Source organism: Anser cygnoides, chromosome 7 (assembly GCF_040182565.1).
Source record: "Anser cygnoides isolate HZ-2024a breed goose chromosome 7, Taihu_goose_T2T_genome, whole genome shotgun sequence".
Taxonomy (NCBI): Eukaryota; Metazoa; Chordata; class Aves; order Anseriformes; family Anatidae; genus Anser; species Anser cygnoides.
The window spans coordinates 586,620-608,578 of NC_089879.1; the positions used below are offsets into that span (position 1 = coordinate 586,620).

A 21,959-nucleotide genomic window follows, 5' to 3' on the forward strand; every position below is an offset into this window, starting at 1 on the left:
TTTTTTTGTTTACGTGTTTTTTTTTTACTAGTCTTACAACTGTTTTAAAGCAAACAAACAACTTTGACTGGCTGTGTGCTCTTATTGAGACTGAAAAAAGTTTTTTTTTTTTTTTTCTGGTGTTTAACTTTTCTTGTTAAACTTTGTTGTTGTTAAACAGAAAAGGGAAGTTCTGACCTCTCTTGCTGATGTTCAAAAGACCGCATCATGAACAAGCATGAATCAGGAAATACGAGCTTCTATGTTCTTTGAATTTGACAATAGTTAATCAGTGTTTGCTGCAACAGATTAAGAACAAACAGGAAGCAGAATCTGTGCAACGATCCTTCAGCTTGAAGTTAATCTTCTAGCACACGCAGACGGCATTTTACCTAGTAGGGGCAACTCTGAACTCTTCTCCCCAGCACTGCAAGCAATAGATTATCATGAATTCCTAGACTGGGGGAATCTAGGGGAAAGCGAGACTACTGCCAGAGAAATCCAAAGAAATTAAGTGATACATTTCAAAAATATGAAGAAATTGAGTGATTGTTTCAAAAGCTTGGCCACAGTTCACTTTAGTTTGTAAACCATTTCTATTCTAAGGTAGACACACAAAAGCTATAGGCTGTTTGTTTTTTTTTGGTTTGTTTTTGTTTTTTGTATTTTCTTTAAAAACTGACAGTCATTTCTGGTAATATGTGAGCATGAGGATTCCTTCTATCCAACAGCATGTGTTCAAGAGGCCTTAATTTACACTCACTGACTAGATGCTGTAGACACAAACGTTCATTTTCCAGTCGGTGCTGTCAGGCTAACCACCCACCTCTGCGCACACAGTGTAAGCAAATCAAGGCTGTCCTGCCTACTGTTTCAGGTGACTTTAGAAAGCACACATTTAGGACACACAACCGTCCACGTTACCAGCTGATTGCTTGTTGGTGTACTTGAAAACGCCAGTTCTCTCAGCTCTGCAATAAATGACATTAAAAAGCTTTAATATATGCAATGATAGCCCCATTGTTACGTGTTGCACATTTTCCAAGTTTTAATAGACACAAAAGTGAGTCCATTGTACTTAAGACACTACAATGATTTCATTCTATTGCATGTCCTGCTCCAATTACATTTCTCAGAATACAGTATTGAGTAAAAGTTTGGTAGCTTTAAAATTAACAAGTTTGTGAAATCTGTAAGTAAAATAAAGCAGCAGCAATAATTTTGGGGGTTTTATCAAGAATAGCTAACTTTTAGGTAATAAATACATTCCAAGTTGTGGTTTTTGCTGTTCTCCTACTTCATTGCCGTATGACTTGTCAAATTCTCATCTTAGGTTAAGGAATCCTTAAGACTTTCCTGCCAGCCTCACACCAGAAGAGCCGCCTAGCTCCACGTCCAGGTGCCTGTCACCTTTCACGGATGATAAGCAGTGCAATCTGACAAGGAAACCCGTCCTCCTGTCATGTGCATGGCAACCTCCAGATTCTCCTGGGGAGCAAGTCAGGATGTTTAGACTTCGTGACACTCTAGGAGAACAGCTGTGCTCTTATCTTCTGTTACCTTGAAGAAAGTGAAAGAGGGAGAGGTTACTGCAGGCGGCACAGAACTGACCGATCGCAGCGGCGAGGCACGCTCCGGGGCTCGGCTAAACATAGCCTGGCATGCTCCTGCTTCCCGCCTGCGCAACACACAGAAACAGCAGCAGCTACGGTTTTGGAAGAAACTCGTCACGTTAACAGATCTAAAGTAAAAGTGGGAATTTTCTCCAAGAGAGACGCGATATGAGTTTCAGTATGATAAAGATCTTCGGTCTCTGCCTTGAAGCCCGTTTAGTCTTTAAAGGTGGGTACTGCAGGTTAATCTGCCACAAGTCCCTATACAGAGCGCCACGTGAAGAACATCTGCTCAGTCCTGCCTCCGCTTTTCAAACTCAATCTATAAAATAGGATTATTTCCCTCTTGAGAGCAAGCCTTACAGAAGCTTTTCTAAGTACCTGCAGCTGCTCAAGATGTTGACTGCCGCCACAGTACTCAAACCGTGCTTCAGGTGAAGAGGCACAGCAGCCAAACCACCCTTTCACTTTGACTCCAGCGGTGCGAGACATCCCTGCTGCCCCTCACATGCCCCCACTCACCACAGGCGCCCCCTTTCCACCCTGGATGTTTGTTCCAGGCTCCACAGGACAGCAATGCCACAGCAGCACTGCGGGTCTCGGGGGACGCCCGGTGTCTCACACAGGAGGACGATGCCACGGCTCCCCTCCCACCCGGCCATCCTAAGGGGCTGTAACCACGCGCTCTGGACTGCATCTGGTGAGTCTTTAGGCAACAACAGCAAGGGAGATGTTCTTTTTGAATTCAGAAATGCAAACCAACACACTCCAAAATAAAGCTACCAAAAGGCGATGAAGTTTACTTCACGCTTGACACGTGGCACTCTGGTCATTTGGCCTTCTCACTGAACACCAGCCACTGAGAGCAAGGGCAGGTGACAGGCTTCCAAAGAAACATCTGCGGGAGGGCGATGTGCCTGCCACAGGAAAAAATTTCCAATGAGAGAAGTCCTCGTCTGCACTCATCTGCACCCTTCCGTGCGCTACCTTACGCGCAGCCCTGCACCAAGGTGTACCTGCACCGGCCCTGCGAGTCAGCTAAGGAGGGGAAGTTCAAAGGGAGCACCCATCTGTCCTCCAGAAGAGGAGATACACGGAACAACTCAGTGATACAGACGTGACAGAAAAGATGGCACAGGGATCTACACTTGTACTTCTCGACTGCAGAAGCATCACTGCACCATACTTCAAATGCAATTCAGTTTGAAACAGCTCAAAAGTCTGATGAGTCCTAACACGTGTCCGTGTCAAATCAACTGCACTGGCTGAGTCAAAACCACAGGACACACAAGGGTAAAATCTGTGCTCCTAACGAGCAGGATTAATGCTAGGAAGCGAAAGATTAAACACCCTTAAAAACCCCTCATAGAGGCTTGTGATTTGAAGTTCAGAGCACAATTAAACCAAGAATGCCAACACCAGACACAGAAAGACGATCACATTTCCAGCACTGCTGAGAATGCACCAACACCTCCTCTGCAGGCCTGGAACCAAAGTGACACCAATTCGCAGTCTCAGCACCCAGAATCATTTTCAGTATTGCCTACACATGTAAGGCTTCAAAGAGCTGACTTAGAGCACCATGAACACCTGTCCTAAAAGCTGTATTTCAGAGGACTGCGATCCTTAAATCCATAAACGCAGTATTTAGCAGAATGATCCCGCTCTGAAGAGACTGGGATGTGTCGAGACCAGGCCCTAATACCCACAGTCTGTAACAGAGAATAAATGGTACACTTAATTCTGCGAGGTAATCTATCCACTGGCCTTCTGAGATTTTCAAGAGCACACAACTAATTCATATGCACGTTTATTATCTCCCAAAAACTTTTAGGGAGGTCTCGGGACTTGGTAGAATATCCCTCAAATGCTTTTTGCAAAAAGCTGACCCTTTCGAGGCAGCCTGTAGACGGAGAACGCTTTGAGCAGAACATCTACATTCCACTGGGCAGGAGGCAGCAGCAAGCCCCCAGGCCAGCCTCTTCCTCCCTGTGATTTGACACCAACAACACTTGGAGGAGGGAAGCACGGTGCCAAGCAGCCCCCCAGCGAGGGGCTCAGCTCCCCGGCAGGGACCCGGAGCAGGCTGGGCTCCGGGTGCCCTCCGAGCTCTGGTGTCTACCCTTAGTAACCTGCGACCAGAGCCGGGAGTTTCCAGCATGCGCTCTGTAGGAGCAGCGCAGCAACAGGCATTCACACCTTCGCACTTTGTCTCTACAAAACTTCAGAGGTTTCTGTTCTAAAAAAGCTTCGAGATGGAGTAGCAGCTTAAACGCTGTGTTCTGGACGTTGCTGTAGCCTTGGTACAGGTATGAGTGACATGTGCACAACAGACTGACTGATTCAGGACACTGGCATCATCTAGCAGCCTGCGTGCTACACTGTATGACAAAAGGAAAGCCAAGAAAGCTCTGCTGAAGCCAAGAGCTTAGTCATAATTAAAAAAAAAATGCAGTTTTGGATTGAATAAAGCCATTCACTAATACAGGTTTAACAGCTGCAGCAGCGTGCAAAAAGCTGATTTATCTTTTTATTCGAATTGATTTTATTCACATTTGAATTGAGATTAATGCATCCTGACTGTGTTTGTGCGCAGGGACCCTGACCGCGGCAGCCCTGCCGGCAGCCCTGCTCGGCAGACTCAGCGCCTCCCGTCAGCTATGTGCAGGCACCCCTACGGCCTCCCCCCGCACGGGAGCACCCGAATCCCCCACCTCCGGGAAGCAGCGGGTGCTGGGCATGGCACCGCAAGAGCTCCTGACCTCAGGGAAAGCAGTGTCGAAGCCCCCTCTGGCTGTGTCCCACGGGATGGAGCCGAGGGTCCTCCACCCGCGGAGGGCCCTGCCCAGCGGCAGAGCCCCGGCTGTTCTGCAGAGCCTCTCATGCGGCGGCGGTGCTGCTGGCTGTCCTCTGCTGCGCCACCAGCAAGGATCCCAGCTCCTTCCGAGGGCTCCTCTGGAAAACCAGGGCACCAGGTCACGCCACACGGCACCACACAAGGCATCGCGCCCCGCGGGCAGCACAGGCTCCTGCGGGGCGGGTGGCGAGGCGAAGGAGCAGGGAGCCTGCTCGCCTTCTGCACTCATGCAGCTTATTTTGGAGGCCTGTTTTCTAATCGTAACGCGGGCAAGCAACAGCAGGCTGTAATTTAGCATCACCAAACCAGCCTTCCCCCAGACATGGAAGGAAGCCCTGACGGCATGTGAGGAGCACCAAGTGCTCGTGCTTGCCGGCAGCCCAGTGGGGGCTGGAGGGCCCAGAAGGCTTCCGACAGGCGCCGAGCAGCTCCGGCAGCCTTTGCTTCTGACGACTGTACCTGCCTAAAACCTGACACCAGCGGGAGCTGAGGGGAAGGGCAAAGAGGCCCGGCGCCTGCCGTGATTCAGGGAAGTCCTTCCTTTCCGTGCCTTGAGTCTCTCCTGCGGAAGGCGGCAGGCCAGGTGAGCGTTACGGCCTCCCAGCCAGCACTCCTGCCTCCCGCCGGCTGCACGGGGCTTCCGAACCACCCTCGGGGCATCAGGGTTCGGCTGGCTCCAACGCGCCGGCAGGCAGGTGTTCCAGGATCAAACTGTACCATCCAGCACCTCTACAAAGAAACAGTACCAGGTTTGAGGGCTTTCTGCTTTTAGAAAGGGCTGCTTTCTCTATGAAGAATGAGCTCGGATTATTGGCTTGAATCAAAACAAAGCAAGTCATCACTCATAAAGGAAATTAAACCAGTAATTTTGCTGCAATTCATTTCTTCAACTGCAGACAGCACACAGGAAATATGTTTTATAAAGAAAACAAGTTTGTTTGATCCCACAACAGCAAAAATCTAATGCAGATTAAAAAGGACCTGGTACGCTGGTTAAAAGCATTCGTTCCTTCAGAAATTAATCAACTTAATGAAAAAAAGCCTTCATTAAAAAAATACCCTGCTCTTCGCTTCCAGAGACGTACATACCAGCAGCCAAAGAGATGATTACATAACTAATGCAAGGCAGCTGACAGACTTGATGTGGGAAAGGCTTTGGCACAAGATGCCGGGGAGAATTTATGGCCCTCCTGCTCCGGCGAGATGCGGCACGCTCGCTCGCACGGACCTGGGGCCACACGCGGACCTTTGGCCCACGCTGCATCCATGGGGAGCGGAGCACCCAGGGCTTTCTGCTGCCTGCCCGCGGGCACCAGGGCCCAGCCGGACAGGAGGCACGGCCCTCGCCCTCCCGGCCTGGACGGACGTCTCCTTTGGTGCGCGGCAGCACCCCGCGCTGCCCCCGCGCCGGGGAGCGAGGAGCTTTCCAGCTGGCTGCGGGGTAGGGACTTGGGGCAGAGGGGCTGCAGGGATGAAGAGGACAAGCTCTCCAGGACCTCAGGCATCGAACACCATCTCTGGCATCACTGACAGGCACGAGCAGCCTACTTCAGACGTACACAATCTCAGGATGTGCAGGAGTTCATAAACTAGCTAATGCAAAGCCCACGTATTCTCTAACGGTACGTACAGAACGTGGAACAGATCCATCAAGCAGATTAAAACAAATAAACCAGGCACCAACTCATCTTCATCTAGTTTGCAGGATATAGGCATGCAGCTGCTACAGCATTTTTTAGGGAGAACTTAAGAGAAACCGTTCCTCAGCCCACGCACTTGCTCCCTTTCACGCCAATCCGATCTCAGTGATGGGTACTTCCGGGAAAAAAAAGCACCAACAAAAAACGTGGATCAAGGCTGAAAAACAACATGTTGCATATTTTTCAATATTTACCCCCAAGTTTCCAGAAACCCCTTATTCCTTCTTGGCACAAAGTAGCCTTCCTGCAGGTGCAGCTTGAGGGTGCGCAGCACTTTGCACACATCTGCGTAACTACAACAGGCACAGGATGAACTACTGCGCCTCGCACGGCACGGCAGGAGGGCCACCTCTGCAAGGCCTTCGCCCCCGCTGCCCACCCCAAGCCATGCGCCAGCAAGCCCCGGGCCCGGGGTCCCGCCGGCCAGCCTCGCCGTGCTCACTGCCAAAGGGAAGTCCCGCTGCAGTTCTGAGTTCACAACAGAAACGAGTAAATAAACGGCATTCAGGAAAGGCTCCAGAAATGTCACTTTTACTTCTCACAGGAAGCTGCGCTATTGGTAAGTTTTCTAAGAGGCAAGTTCCCAGGCTCTTCACCCAGCTGCATCTCTGCTGCGGGGAGACAGGGCCTCCCTCCCAGGAGGCAGCGCTGGGGTCGGGGCTCCGTGGGCCTTGCCTTCCTCCTGCTGCTCCGTGGGCCCTGCCTTCCTCCTGCTGCTCCCTGAGCCCTGCCTTCCTCCTGCTGCTCCGTGAGCCTTGCCTTCCTCCTGCTGCTCCGTGAGCCCTGCCTTCCTCCTGCTGCTCCGTGGGCCCTGCCTTCCTCCTGCTGCTCCGTGGGCCCTGCCTTCCTCGTGCTGCTCCCTGAGCCCTGCCTTCCTCCTGCTGCTCCCTGAGCCCTGCCTTCCTCCTGCTGCTCCGTGAGCCCTGCCTTCCTCGTGCTGCTCCGTGAGCCCTGCCTTCCTCCTGCTGCTCCGCGGGCCCTGCCTTCCTCGTGCTGCTCCGTGGGCCCTGCCTTCCTCGTGCTGCTCCGTGGGCCCTGCCTTCCTCGTGCTGCTCCGCGGGCCCTGTCTTCCTCCTGCTGCTCCGCGGGCCCTGCCTTCCTCGTGCGGCTCCGCGGGCCCTGCCTTCCTCGTGCGGCTCCGTGGGCCCTGCCTTCCTCCTGCTGCTCCGTGAGCCCTGCCTTCCTCCTGCTGCTCCGTGAGCCCTGCCTTCCTCCTGCTGCTCCCTGAGCCCTGCCTTCCTCCTGCTGCTCCGTGGGCCCTGCCTTCCTCGTGCGGCTCCGTGGGCCCTGCCTTCCTCGTGCTGCTCCGTGAGCCCTGCCTTCCTCCTGCTGCTCCGTGAGCCCTGCCTTCCTCCTGCTGCTCCGTGGGCCCTGCCTTCCTCCTGCTGCTCCGCGGGCCCTGCCTTCCTCGTGCTGCTCCGTGGGCCCTGCCTTCCTCCTGCTGCTCCGCGGGCCCTGCCCTCCTCACGTGCTGTGCTAAAGGCGCCCGCTGCCCCGCGCCCACCGCAGGCCCGGCTCGTGCAGCAGCTGGGTGCAGAGCAGCAGAGGCCACCCAGCCCCCTGCAGAGCTCACCGGCCGCCTCGCCCGCATGCTCTGCTGGTGCAACAAGCGGATGCCTGCAGCTTCGGCTGGGCACGGAGGTCCCAGCAGCACGGGAGAACAGCTTGTTGTTCTCCCAAGGAGAGTTGTTAAGCCCTTCGGTTTATACAAATCTCCTCTGGCAGCTGAAGTTACAGCTCACGTAAGCAGATCGCATTCCTGGGCATCCGTGCAGCTTGCGTGCAGTTACAAATAGCACAACGTATGGCCTGCTGGCATTTCCAAAAAACAGGCCTGCAGGAGTGGAGGGAAGGGGGCAACAGACGTCACGAGCAGGGAGAAGCAACACGGACCTAGAGGTCTCCAAACGCGGCAGCAGCAGCCACAAACGTACGGTGCCTTGAGAACCAGGAAAGCCAGCAGGACACCGCCAGGCGTGCAGCTCCACCACCCAGCACCGGGGTGCACGAGTACGCAGTGTGGGCTATTTTAGACTTGTTCTCCCACTTTGTATTAGTATGCACAGATGCTGACTCCGAGCTGTTTGAAGGAAGACTGAGAAACAGTAATTAAGTTGGATGCTTGGTTTGAGTTGACTGAACCATTTAGAAACCCGGCCAAGAAAAATTTCAAGCATTCATCTTCTGGGCTGAAATATTTCACATGACCAGGTAGGTGTTTTTAAAGCTTCAGCTATCACAGCAATTGCCACAGCTTCATACAAAATTACATAACCTTTCTGTGCCACTGGCAGAGCAGAGAAGAAGGGGTAAAAGGAAAAAGAGAATGATTTACGTTGCTTCATAAACTGCTGGCAAGCAGTTCTGGCTACATGCACATACAAAGCCCCGAACATCTTTGAAGGTGAAGTCATAACCCAGCGTTCCAAATTTTACATTAGAGCTTACTATATATAGCAAGTATGCAATAAGCTTTGATTTCTGCTGCACATAGTAGCAGTGCGCTTTTGTTGATGAATGGCGAAATGGACAGATACCGAGGGTCTATTAAGCTAATAGCAGTAAAATTAAAACCTTCAAAAAGCCAGTATTTTAAAGTTTAATGGTTTCACAGCCACAGCCTAGGGGGTGGGGGGAAGAAGGGAAGGGGGAGAATAAAGGACTTTCCAGACTGAAAAAGCAAATGAACATACGCAATGTAAAGCTGTTTCAAACAGAGGCGCATACCAAGTTCTACAAGCAATTTTTATGAAGAGCTTTACAACGCGAAAGGGAGGGCGGGAGAGCAATCCATCAGGAGAAGCCACTCGGCAGGATCACGATGCGCAGGGAGCCGTAGCCCCGCGGCAGCCCAACGCCCCAGCCCCCGTCGGGCTTCCCGGGGGGCAGCCGGGGGGCACGGCTCTCCTGCCCTGTGGCTGCAGCCCCGCTCCTGCTCCGCCTGCAGAGCGGCAGCACGCCGCAGCTCGCGCCCGCCCGGCTGCACCTCCCCGGCCACGAAGCTCAGCGCCTTGGTATGGCAGCAAGGCTGCTTGTTGTAAAGCCAGAAGTAGCTGGGTTTCGTGTACGACTGCACAGGACAACTCTGAACAGCCATCATGAGCTCAAGGAACTTGACGTTTATGCAGCAGCAAGTTTAAATATGGATTTACCATGAAAGTGAACAGAAAGCAAATGCAATAGCACAACAGGCGTTCCTGTTCTCTAGAGAACACCAGCTACAGAGCACACAGCCAGGCTGGAGCGCCGGAGCACACGGGGACTGGCTCCTGGAGCTGGTCCGACACCTGGGCCTGCTGAGAAACGTGCCCTCAGCACCCAGCAGGCAACACCTCCCCATCTCAGAAGACTTTTCTGACAGCCACACCTCTGGAGATGAGTCCCGCAGCCCAAATGGGTTACGGAAGAGTCCAGCCACGTCCGGAGCATGGCACCACAGCGACACGGGGCAGGATGCCGCAAGAGCCTGGGGAGATGCAAAACCGCCTGCAGCACGATTTGGAAGGAAAAGCATCACCGTGGCTCAGGGAGGTCTCCCAGGCAGCACGAGGCGACCTCAGCTGCTGCAGGAGAGGCTTCGCACCCGCTCCTTGCTCACAGCCCTGGCGCAGCCACACGCGCCAGCACCACGCCTCCGTTCAGCACCTGCTCGACACAATCAGGACGCCCGTCCCACGAAGCACCAGGAAAACTCTTCCAGAAAAGAGATCGCACACCAGCAGAGCTCTGGGCAGCGTGTCGGGTCCACGAGGTGCATCTGTTTGCAGGCAGCCTGCAGGACGTGGCACAAAGGAGCAGAGGAGAGACCGTGCAGGGGGAGCGGGGAGCAGGCTGTGCCCCGCACCGCTGGGAGCGCAGCGGCACCGGCAGCCGCCTCGTCTGCAGCGGGTGCCTGGTACCACCGCAGGCAGATGGTGAGATCAGGCTCTGGTGAAACCGGCAGCAACCCCCCGTATTTTGGCCTCAGTTTCTTCTGGCCTTCATTTTCTTCCAAGCAATATTCCAGAGTGTGATTACGGAGAGCTCGACTCTCAGAAATAACCAGTTCAGTAGCCCACAGACGAGCTACCCGTCGCATTTCCAGAGCCCCTGGCTGTTGTCAGCAGAGCCTCTCTGGGGCCTGCCGGGCACCGGGCCCAGCAGAACCAGCAGCTCCTGCCCCAGCAGCTTCCTCCCCGGCACTACGCTGCTGCTGAGGGCCCGGGGTGGCCATGGAAGCAGGGTCAGACCCGAACCTGGAACATCCTCCCCAGGGCTTCCACTGCCGCTGCTCAGGGGGACGGGGCTGCAGCCTCCCCCAAAAGGCCAGGGATCTCGTGGAGATCCCGTGCGTGCCCTGTTCCCCTCCTGAGAAGGAGGCTGCCTCGGGAAGGTGCCCACGGGACAGGGGCTGAAGCACACACCGGCACGGCGAGCACGGCCTTGTCACCCCGCCTGGTTGTACCCGAGCCACGCGAAACGCAGAGCCCACAGCAGCGCTGCGAGGTGTGAGCCTCGCCGAGAGCAGCTCAGCCTCGCTGGGAGCCCAGCCGGCACCTAAGGGCTCTCCCTAGGACAGACGAAGCAGACACCCTTTGTGCTCCCGGGGAACCACTCTCGTGGTGCTTCGCATTGAGGCAGCCACCAGGCGGGACCAGGCCCGCACCGTGCCCCCCCAGGAGCACAGCCCTGACGCACCGCGAGGACCTGGCAGCGGGCCGGGCTCGGAGGGCAGGCGCCACCGCCTGCTGTCCTGACACCGCCCGAGGGCTCAGGCCTGGTCACGGCCACTGCTGTCACCAGCAAAGGCCTGCAGTCACCGCGCGAGCCCAGGAGCTAACACCGGGCACTCTGACACCAGGCAGGAACTCAACCAAGCGTTCGGCCACGAGCCGAAGGCGTCTCTGAGCACAGGGAGCGTCACACCTGGGGCAGCCATGCACGGGGGCGCTCTGTACATGAGATATGAAGTAGAAGCTACAAGGCAGCACGAGAACGCGCTCAGTGGGCATTTTTCTCCTGGCTATACTCTAAACACACATTCAGAGTGTCTTCTGAACGTGACTTTTACAAGCTGCTGGTCTGCCTGCTGTTCTCCCAGAAACCTTGTTTTACTAGTCAGTTAATGGCAGGCTTTTAATAAAGTATGTTCCTTGCCAAAGAATAAGGGCAGAATAATAAAACACACAAGATGATCATGCCAGCTTTTCCAACCCAAAACAAGCGTTGTTTTTAAAATCCAGTCACTTCCAGGTTTATACGCACTCACAAATGGACCTGAATTGTTTGTACATTTTTCCAGCGGTTACCCTACGCAATTTGCAGAACAGCATCACGTGCCAGAGGACAGAAAGATGCACAACACAGTGCCAGCAGTCACAAAATTCTGCCATGCCTACGATGACCACGAGCAGCACTAGCACAGCGCAGGTGCTGAACGCATCTCCTGGACTCCTGCTCCTCGTTTGCTCCCAAGGACGAGCCCTCGCGCAGTTGCTGGTGAAGTCGCAGCATGATGGATTTTACAGTGGCAAGGTTCAATACTGCCAGTCAGATGCCTGCTCCTGGAAACACATTTAATTGTCGCTCAGATGTCCAATGTCCTAGTCCTAGGACTAAGAAATTGGAAACATTAGCAACAACTTAAGTTACACCCTTCGGGAAAGAACAGTCCGTTAGCAACCAGTAGAAACATCTCAGTTCTACCCTAGGAACACCTGAGGAAAGCACCAACATTCAGTCCTCCTGATGGCAGAGCACTAGATACAGGGCAAGGCTCCGAAACAATGAGTTGCTATGTCGGTGACGTACCAAGACACCAGGCTCGCTGGTCTAACAGGAAAACTGAGTAAACATGACACATGTGGAAGATGGGAAGTGGTTCTGTTCTGCTTTTCTAGTTTTCTTCTGAGTGCATGCAGTTGTTTATCCAATTATCGTGTAATTTCCAGGCAGGCAGACTGGGCTGGCAGCTCAGACACGAGCAAGGCAGAAAACCACCCTCAGAAAGCCGACGAAGGAGGCCAAGGAAGCAGCAATACGTATTAAATATGTCTGTATAGCCATATGTGCACGGCGAGGTTTGGCTGCAGAGTACAGGGGGAAGGCAGGGGCTGGCCTAACCCAGCCCGTCCCATCATTTCCTCACTATTCTCAGTATCACCTTCTTTCCCTCACTTTACAGGCCTGTTCTATCCCTTCTGCTCTGTGCCTACAGGTCAGGCACGACCGTGCCTGCCATAACCCACGTCTCCTCTGGAGCAAGTGCTTCCTTTCCTCCTCGGGGCCTTGCTCGTCAGTCTTTCATCCTGCACCACCGCTAGCACCACGTCGGCAGTGGTCCCGCTGGTAGGAACGGGCAGTGTTTTCCTTAGGTTAACGTGTCACCGGGCAAGCATCCTCATTTCAACCTCCAGGTCGCAGCCAAAAGGAGCAAAAAAGTCGAAGGTTTTCCCACTCTGCATGGGCTGACTGGCATGGGCGATCTGATCGGAAGCATCAGGTGCCGCTTCACCCTGCCCCTTTTTCTCCCCAGCAGCCAGCAGATGTGGCACGGCAGCCCACCGGAGCTCACAGCAGCAAAGCATTATCCAGGCAGAAAGCTGAGAGCCAATAAGAGCAAGTGCCGGGTCCTGCACCTGGGACGGGGAAACCCTGGCTGCACGTACAGACTGGGCGATGAGACGCTGGAGAGCAGCCTAGAAGAGAGGGATCTGGGGGTTGTGGTTGACAGCAAGTTGAATATGAGCCAGCAGTGTGCCCTGGCGGCCAGGAGGGCCAACCGTGTCCTGGGGTGCATCAAGCACGGCATCGCTAGTAGGTCAAGGGAGGTGATTGTCCCGCTCTACTCTGCGCTGGTGCGGCCTCACCTCGAGTACTGTGTGCAGTTCTGGGCACCACAGTACAAAAAGGGCGTGAAACTGTTGGAGAGTGCACAGAGGAGGGCTACGAAGATGGTGAAAGGCCTGGAGGGGAAGACGTACGAGGAACGGCTGAGGTCACTGGGCCTGTTCAGCCTGGAGAAGAGGAGGCTGAGGGGAGAGCTCATCACAGTCTACAACTTCCTCGTAAGGGGGTGTCGAGAGGCAGGAGACCTTTTCTCCATTAACACCAGTGACAGGACCCGCGGGAATGGGGTTAAGCTGAGGCAGGGGAAATTTAGGCTCGACATCAGGAGGGGGTTCTTCACAGAGAGGGTGGTTGCACACTGGAACAGGCTCCCCAGGGAAGTGGTCACTGCACCGAGCCTGTCTGAATTTAAGAAGAGATTGGACTGTGCACTTAGTCACATGGTCTGAACTTTTGGGTAGACCTGTGCGGTATCAAGAGTTGGACTTGATGATCCTTAAGGGTCCCTTCCAACTCAGGATATTCTATGATTCTATGAAAGCTGTCAGCAACAGCGACAACATCCACCCCGCTGGAGTGGTCCCACAGCGCACGCACAAATCCGGCGAGGTCAGTTCAGAAGACAGACAAAGCTCTGCTGCTCCTTTAAATCGGAGTTCAGAAAGGAGACGTGGATTTTGACCATTTTTCTTCGGTTGGCAAGGACAGCATATTCTGGGCGTCAGGTTTATTTATATTCCTGATCTAGCTAATACGAATTTGGGTCCAATCCAAATACTCTCAATATAATAAAGCCTTTAGCCAGAGTTAAGCAGCATTTGAAGAGGCAAGATCAAGGATGAAGCTTAAATGCTGCTGCAGTTATACATTTGTACTTGCCTGAGCGTCCAGTTGTCCAGAGCCCCTGAGCCCACAAGAGGAACGTGCCACGCTCTCATTACATGCTCCAGCCAAGCTTGCTGCGATGGAATAACGCAGTCAAAGCAAGTCCGTCACTTTCAAGCAAACGGTGAAGCCCCACAGCAGAGGGTACAGAAAGTCCTTCCCCCCCCGGTCAGGATTAGGAGAGCACTGGCCATTGTAGTCCCACTGCACTGCAATCGCTTTGACACAGAGAAGCAAAACAGTCGATGGCAGGAGCAGCTCTGGCTTGTGCACACAGCCCTTCTGGCACGAGAGAGAAAACTTAGGGAAAAGCTTATGGAACAACAGAGTGAACTGACAAAAGCCCTCCACAGGAGGCTACGTGAAGCTAGACCTTTGACGAGACTCTTCCTAATTAGCTATGGTTTTCAGATAAAAAGTTAATCCATTCCCTTGTTTAGTAGTATCACATATGAGGCTTTATCTAGGTAATGACAGCTGGAAGGTCACAAAACAATTCTGGACCTTACTCCAGCCGATGGTATTTTCCCCACGCACCTCACTAAGGGCAGCACAGAAGGCAGCGTCGACTAACGTTACACGTGGTGACCCCATTCCCAGTCATACCACGTCCTGCTTTTATAGGCACCAAATTTTCATCCTGGGCAATTTTTATTTTATTGACAAGGAGTCCCGTCCCACCCTGCGCTCGCAATGAGTAGAAGCAAAATATGGAGGCGTTACAAAGAACCAGTTCCCACTTCAGGTCCTCAAAGAGGCTGCAGGCGAGGACCAGAGGAACTGCGTTTGATGACCCAGGCCAGTCCCCACCAACGCACCAACATTTCAGACACAAGCCAAACGGCTGCTGCAAATAGCATTCCCCCATCAGAGACAGCTTATAGCACAATCACTTTGATGAGTCAAAGATAATGCCTTCGTAAGAAATAAATACCACAGGGGGAGCAGTAAATGCAAGGAGAGCGAAGGGCCTCCAAGAGCACGTAACTGTTGTGGTAACTGCTTGGTACAGCTCAAAACACAGCCTAGAAGCTGTCAGTCCTCCCACCACACGGGATTAGTTCTATCGCAAGTGAATTATCATCGATACTCACCACATCCTAACTGTAAACAGCTCTAACACGTTACTACAATATTATTAGCTCTCTGAGCAAGCAAGGCTTGCTTCCTCACAGTGCCAATTGCTTTGTACTCCCCTCCGAGATCAGTGGCTCCAATTCCCGCGGTCATCCCAAAGTTTTGGAGCTAACGGCTCTCATCACCTCTGAAATTGCCACCACCACCTCACACCCAGGCTTTTAAGTTTAATAACTGCCGACTTCTTTTTTTTAATGGAAAAATAAACACAAACGGTGGAATGTTGGTTAAAAAACACACGGAAGTTTTTTCCATGGGTAGCATTAGTCCAGCAAGCACTCACCTGATACTGGCGACAAAGTTATGTTTCAAACTGTGTTAAGAGATCTCTTATTTCTGGAGTCAGATGCTCTACTGCCTTCGCAGCTTCTGTGATAGCTTTCCGATACATCCCTTTCTTCTTGCGATTAAATCTCAGTTTGAAAAACTCAGAGAAAGGGGAGAGTTTTGAAACAGATAAGAATGAAGTCGTTGGAGAACCAAACCATGATACTTTCGCTTCTCGCCACGAAGGCTCCCCGTTTTCCTTCTGGCTAAGGTTTATGTCAAGAACACGTGCCGGCCACCATGGAAATCCATGAATTTTACCCCAAACAATATCCCCCACTGAAACAGTTCTTCCGTCTTCGGTGACGCATTTAGACACGCTTTGGGTATGTAGTCTAACTGTTAACGGCGGCACAATTTTACGCTCATCTTTTGAAGATGAAGAGACAGATGCATCATCACCAGGTAAAAAGTCACACATTTCTGGTGATGTTACTTCTGAACTAGAAGACTTGGATTCATCTAGACTGTCGTTACTACACACCGATAAACTAGAAGAATCTGCTTTTCTTTTCCGATAATTCATAAGGAAAGCCAAGTTATCGTGTCCATCTTTACCTTGGGGAAACCTTTTAAAGTCGTCATCTTCACCTGAACTCCCTGAAGAGATCTCAGCTAAACCCCTGTCTGTGGACTCATCGTTGTAAAACGCAGCAGGGTTGGTCTCCCTGCTGTTCTGAAGGACATTTATTTCATCGATAAGTTCTGCTTTATAAATTGAAACGCTCTGACCATCATTTATGCGATGGGGCTTCAGCCTTATCTTTGGAGGTGGAACATCCGCATTGGAATGCACCGGCCGCGTGAGCTTCAGTTTTGGAATGGAAGCAAGCTGGCTGCCTGCTGACTTGTCCATTAAACATTTGGTTTCTCGACATCGTTCGGAGTCTCTGATCTCCTCTTGGTCCTCCTCTCCGTTCTGCAGTACTCGCTCCGGGCAGAACGGTTTGACTGAGCCGTGAACCCGGGAAGGGATTTTTACAACTTCGCCTTTTCCTTGTGGAGTACTGTAGGATATTTTTATAACTGGTGTTCGATGCACTAGCTCCCCAGAAAATTTGTCGTCCTCTCTCTTTTCTCTTTTGTTCCTTTTCTCCGTGTAGTCAGAGTCGCTGTGCTTTTTCTGCTCTTTGTCCTGAATGTTTAGCTTCCTCCTTGTTTTAGCGTTCTGCCTAGCCGTGTTTTCATCCTCGGGGTTCAGAGTGTTCTTACACTTCTCACAAAGCACCTGCCTGGGCCGCAGCCTGATCGTGCTCATGATAAGCCTTCCCGGGTCTCTGTTCCGTGACAAACGCCTCCTCGTCCTCTTTATAGTCCGTGGTGGCGGCTGAGGAACCCACTGGTTGTACGAGTGCCGCAGCCACAGCGGGCGAGGAAAGGGAGCTCCCTCGAAGTAGGGCGGGTAGGGAGGGAGGCTGCCGGGCGGCGGCGGGGGCAGGAGCGGGGGCACTTGCTCGTCACCGCTGCCTTTGGGAGGCTTTCCAGCGGCGGGCTGCGGCTCCGTCTCGCCCTGCGCAGGATCTCCGCCGTCAGGAACCCCATTAGTGCAGGCGCTGGCAGGAGGCTCCTCTTGCTTTGGGAGGGAGGATGGAAGACAAAACAACCCAGACCTAAAAACAGGACGAGAGGGAGGGAAAGAGACAAAGAGTCAGGGTGTTTGACAGGTGCTTCTCGGGAAGACTGCATAACAAGCGTGCTGGTTCCTTAGGAAACACACAACGTCGACATGCTGATAATGCAACATTTTCTCTTTTAGGGCAAGGCAACCGATTCTGCTGCTGAAAGAAATAATAGCGTTTGAAATTCAGGAAAGGTGTCCTGCTGCTTTGCCAGAGAAGGCATGGACATCAACATCTTTTTCCACATACTGTTTACATAGAAAAGGAGTTTTGCTCTAAGAAGTTTTAAGTTTTATCAGGCAAAGCAGTTTATTTTATCAGCAGGCCGGTAAAGCCACGGGGAAGCCTGCGATACCGATTATGCAAGACCCTCTGGGAGCTGTTAAAGTTCCTTTCCTCACGCTGCACTTGCGTGGCTGATTTTCAGCTTCTCCTTCAAAACCTGAACAGCTTGGTTTTGTTGCATATCTCACACTTTCAAGCCACAGGTTCACCAGTACACAGCTCTGTTCTCCCCGGGTCTTCTGCATACCTGACTAGTTGTTAAAATAAGAAACATACTCCCGCTTCAGAAGAGCAGGATTAAGCATGACGCTGCACTGTTGGTCAATGCCCGGTTCCACTACAGGCTATCAAAGCCTAGATACCGTATCTTGCCCAGACACTGGCATAAGCAAATCCTCTGAAACACCAGAGCTCATAACCATGCTTCACGTCTCCGGGTTTCTGCACAAGAATTTATGGTCTTAGCCTGACAATTAGAAATACTGTGCTAACGCAGCACTTCGCCAGACACCTGCCCTGAAACACTGCCTCAAAACGGGCAGCGCTCGCTGTCTTGGCCTTCCAGAGATCCCACTGTGGAGATCATCAATAAACTGCCTCAGCATTTCTCGTAACTGTGCCGTGCCGTATGGATGAGCCACAACCAGACGGAGAACGGTCACAGACCAAAGACAAGCTTTAGAGCTCTAGTTCAGGCTGCCACGATCCCCACTGACCCTCGCCAGCCATCACTTCCCTTGTAATTCCCAGGAAGGAGCCGACCCTTCCTCAAACAACAGAGGGATCTCTTGCAAGACTTTGGCAACCACCACCCAGAAGGGCACTGAAGAGGAGGTTAAGGTATCCCTTGATCACACATCCTGACCTTAAAAATCAACGCTACTGGTTCGCAGACCAAGAGGGGCCTCCTCCCTCCACCCCGGTGCTGGGGCAGACAGCACCTTTCCCAGCCCCAGCCTCAGGCTGCACCGCTTTGCTGAAGAAAGATGCTAAAATACCACCCCCCGTTACCAGGCACGCACGAGAACATCTCTCCTGCCCAGACGCATCAGCAGAGAGCAGCGTTACCGATGCTCACACACCACCCGAGGGCACAGACACCAAGCGGGGGCTGTTTCAGCAGGTCACTGGAGGATGAGGAGCGTGGATCCCACTTACGCTAGCTCTGATCCACCAGCTCCATCCTCCTTCTCTCAGCCACTGCAGACTCTCTCACCTCACTTCTGTGAAGACTCTGAAGTCTAAAACTAGGCTTACATAAATTACACAGAGGAATTAATCTGATTCTGGTACCAAGTCACTGTTCTTCTCCAACTGAAACCAAAAGGCTAAGTGCGTTACCTGGACCCTAACACGAGAAGTCCCTTCCCATCACTCAAAGAGTAAGAAAAAGAGCAGAGTCTGAACACCAGACCGGGGAGCTCCACGTCAGACTGCTAGTGAGTCGAGAGGATTGAACTGCTGAAACTGCAAAGTTTGGAACATAATTTTGTTCTAAGATTTTTTTTTCTTTTTAAACAGAGACAATCGAGAACGTAGGTGTCTTTCAAACGACAACCAAGCGAGCAAGCACACTTTGTACCGCCAAAGATGTCAGCACAGTTAATAAAACAACTGGGAGCAGTACCACTTCCGAAGCTCTGGCTATAAATTTTGGTTATTTCGTGCACTGAAACCGTCCAGTTCGGCCGCCTCAGAGAACAGCACAAGAGGAACCTTCCCCCGCTCCGCAGGTGGACGCAAGCCCGGCCTCCCCTGCTCCCAGAGCCCTGCTCCTGGAGCCCTGCTCCAGCCGCTGCCCGCAGCCTGTCGGGGCGCAGGCAGCCCCCACCTCCCGCCCCACGACCCGGCGCCTGGCGGGGGCACGGCACGTGGGTCAGCCTCAGCGTGCGACGGACAGCAAGTTTCCGTGAAGGACACGAGGGGGGCTGGGGCCAGGGTGCCCCCATCCCCTCAGTCGGGCAGCTCCGGGCTCACGCTGACCCCCGAGGGGAGGACGAGCAGCAGCCTGATGCCCTCGGCCGCCCGCAGCTCAGCCTGGGTGGCCCTCGAGGCCAGGCCAGCACCCCCTCTTGGGGCAGGGGTCGGCGCCTCTGCTCGAAAGGGGCCCTCGCTGCAGCGAGCCCCGAGCTCCGCGGCCAGCAGCCAGCTCCCAGCGGCCGCGTGTCACCGCTGCTGCCCACCGCCGGCCTCCGCTCCCTTTTGTTCACACTGGAAGCGGCTCTGAAGGCTACAGCAGCAGCCTTCCTGAGAAACCCTTCCCTGCCCAGTCTCCCTGCCAAGCCTGTTTCGGGGCAGAGAGCACGGAGGGCTCTGCTCTTTTCTCGACTGCTCCCCCCCCCCAGGACGTCTGGCCCGCAGGCAAGGGGCACAGAGCTGCCCGGAGCCGGCAGGAGCAGCCGCCCCCTCCCACCCGGGAGGCTTCCAGTTTCTGTGCCTCAGCGCTGCCCACCCCACAGACATGAGGTGCGCGGGGAGGCGCGAGACCTGCCCAGGCCGTGCTGCAGGGCCGTGCTCCACGGTCCCGTCCCCTCGGAGCCGCAGCCGTGCCCCAGCCCGACGCTGCCTCCTGTACGGGCGCGGCGCTGCGAGAGGATTTCGCCTCGGTGCTCTTCCACCTCCTGCGTACCAAGAAATGCCTCATTTGACACGCTTTGCTTTCCAACAGAAGCTTACTTTTACCTCATGGAGAAACACACGTTTCACCAGCCTTCCCTACAACACCCTGACTTTTGTTCACATCTGGATGCAATTCACGCGTTTCTAACATCTACTTACAGTTACTATTGATTCTGCACGCTGAAAGCCATCCAACTAAAGTGACGATGCGAGAGCTCTTGTTTTAGGGGCATGAGTGTTTGTGCAGGCATTACAAGCATCAGGAAATACCGCTGAATGAGATCTCACCCCGTTCGTAATCCCCATTTCTGGGGCAGACACAGGCAAATGGATTAGGTTACCTCAATCCAGCCTCTCCTTGGAACAGAAGACATTGTCCTCTGATTTACTCGTGCATAATTAAAAAACCAATTCATTACGAGTTCAGTTACAACAGAATTACCAAGCCTCGTTATCAAGAACACTGTCGCTGCAGTGGAAATGCATTCAGATGTCCGCAGGAGCCCCGACGCCACGCAGCTCACCGCCTAGAGGAAGGGGCTCAGCGGAGCGCAGTGACAGCGCGCAGCAAGTTCCAGCGGTGCCCAGCGGGCCGGCGGCAGCCGCCCCCTCCTCAGCCCCAGCGGAGCCGCGCAGGTGCCTGCCCACAGCCCGCTCCCACCACGTGCCCGGCCTCGCCCGCCGCGCCGGGGAGGACGCGACGCCAGCCGCTTACAGCAGCGCAGGGAGCAAAGGCCCACCGCGCGCCTTCCCCCCTTTTCCCCCTGGGGCCCAGCCCTCGTTTCGCAGCGGAAAGGCCCCGCACCGGCTCCTCTTCCAGGCGCGCCCCCTCCCTAGGTGAGCCCGCTGCCCCACGCCATGGGGTCGGCCCGAGCGCGGCGCCCCCCTGCCCGCCGGCGCCTGTCCCGCTGCAGGAGGGGAAAGCTTCCGCCACGGCTCTGCTTCGGGCGAGCTCGGGGGCCTTGGGAGCTCAGCACGGAGCTGAGGAGTTCCTGCTTTCGTGCCTTCGGGATGCAAACCCCGGCTTCCCACCACCGATCCCTGCCGTTAAGGCGAGGGCCAGGCCCCGTCCCCGCATCCCAGTGCTGGGGTCGCTGCAGCTGGAGAAGGTCCCGCCAGCCCAGCCCCCCGCTCGCCCCAAGCCACCGGCGCCCCCCGGTAACCGCCCTCGCACTCGGCCCTCCCCCAGCACCGGGCCCCCACCGCGGCCGGGGCCCAGCCAGCGCCCGGCACCGCCACCCGCGGGGCGAGCCCCTGGAGCGCGGCAGCGCCTGCTCGGGCCTTCGGGCAGGCTCCGGAGGCGGCCTCGCCGGGCTCCCCGCAGCCCCGACGGCCGAGCCGCTCCCTGCGGTTCCCCGGGCGAGGCAGCACGGCCGCGGCAGCGCTCGGGAGCCGGCGCAGAGCCCAGCGCTGCTTCGGGGGGGGCCGGAGGCGGTGGTGGCCCCGCTCGGCTCCGGTGCCGGGGGCAGAGCCGCGGGCTCCCCCCGCCTGTCCCGCCCCGCTCAGCGCCCGCAGCGCCCCACCGCCCCCCTGCCCTCCTGTCCCGTCCCCTCCGCGAGCCGCGGGCCAGGTGCTGCGAGCCCCGAGCCCCGAGCCCCGCGCAGCGCCCGGGGGGGCCGCCTGCGGGCTCCGGGCTCCGCCTGCCCGGCCGGGGGCGCCGCACGTGGCGCGGCGGGGGGCTGCGGGCGGGGGGGGGGGGGCTGCCGGCGGGGGGCGCTCCCCGCACCGCGGCCGGGCCGGGCGGGACCCGGCGGGGGGAGCGGGGCCGGGGCCGGGACCCGGCGGCGCTGGGGGCGCTTTGTTCCCGCCGGGCGCCGGCAAAGGGGGGGGGGGGCGCCGGCGCCCCGGCCCCGCACAGCCGCCCGCTCCCCGTCCCCGTCCCCCCGCCCCGCGGTGCCGCCCGTACTTCTTGGTGCAGTCGAGCAGGACGCCGGTGAAGCGGCGCTCCCCGCAGCTCAGCGTCACCACCAGCGTGTCGTTCACCATCTGCTCCACCAGCACCGGCAGCCACGCGCCCACCCGCGGCGCCCCCGCCTCCGCCTCCGCCATGCTGCCGCCGGCCGCCGCCGCCCCCTCCCCCCGCCGCCCGCCGGGGCCGGGACGGGCCGCG

The 21,959-nt window shown here is 55.2% G+C and overlaps 1 protein-coding gene across 1 annotated transcript; it reads right to left on the minus strand.

The window, feature by feature from the left end:
- Positions 1-1,002: 1,002 nt before the first annotated feature.
- On the minus strand, positions 1,003-21,959 carry PWWP2B (PWWP domain containing 2B). The gene is made up of 3 exons (XM_067000741.1): positions 21,756-21,959; positions 15,283-16,936; positions 1,003-1,539 (listed from the first exon to the last, which is right to left on the minus strand). Exons 1-2 carry the CDS (start codon positions 21,896-21,898, stop codon positions 15,301-15,303), a joined length of 1,779 nt encoding a protein of 592 aa, XP_066856842.1. The 5' UTR covers positions 21,899-21,959; the 3' UTR covers positions 1,003-1,539; positions 15,283-15,300.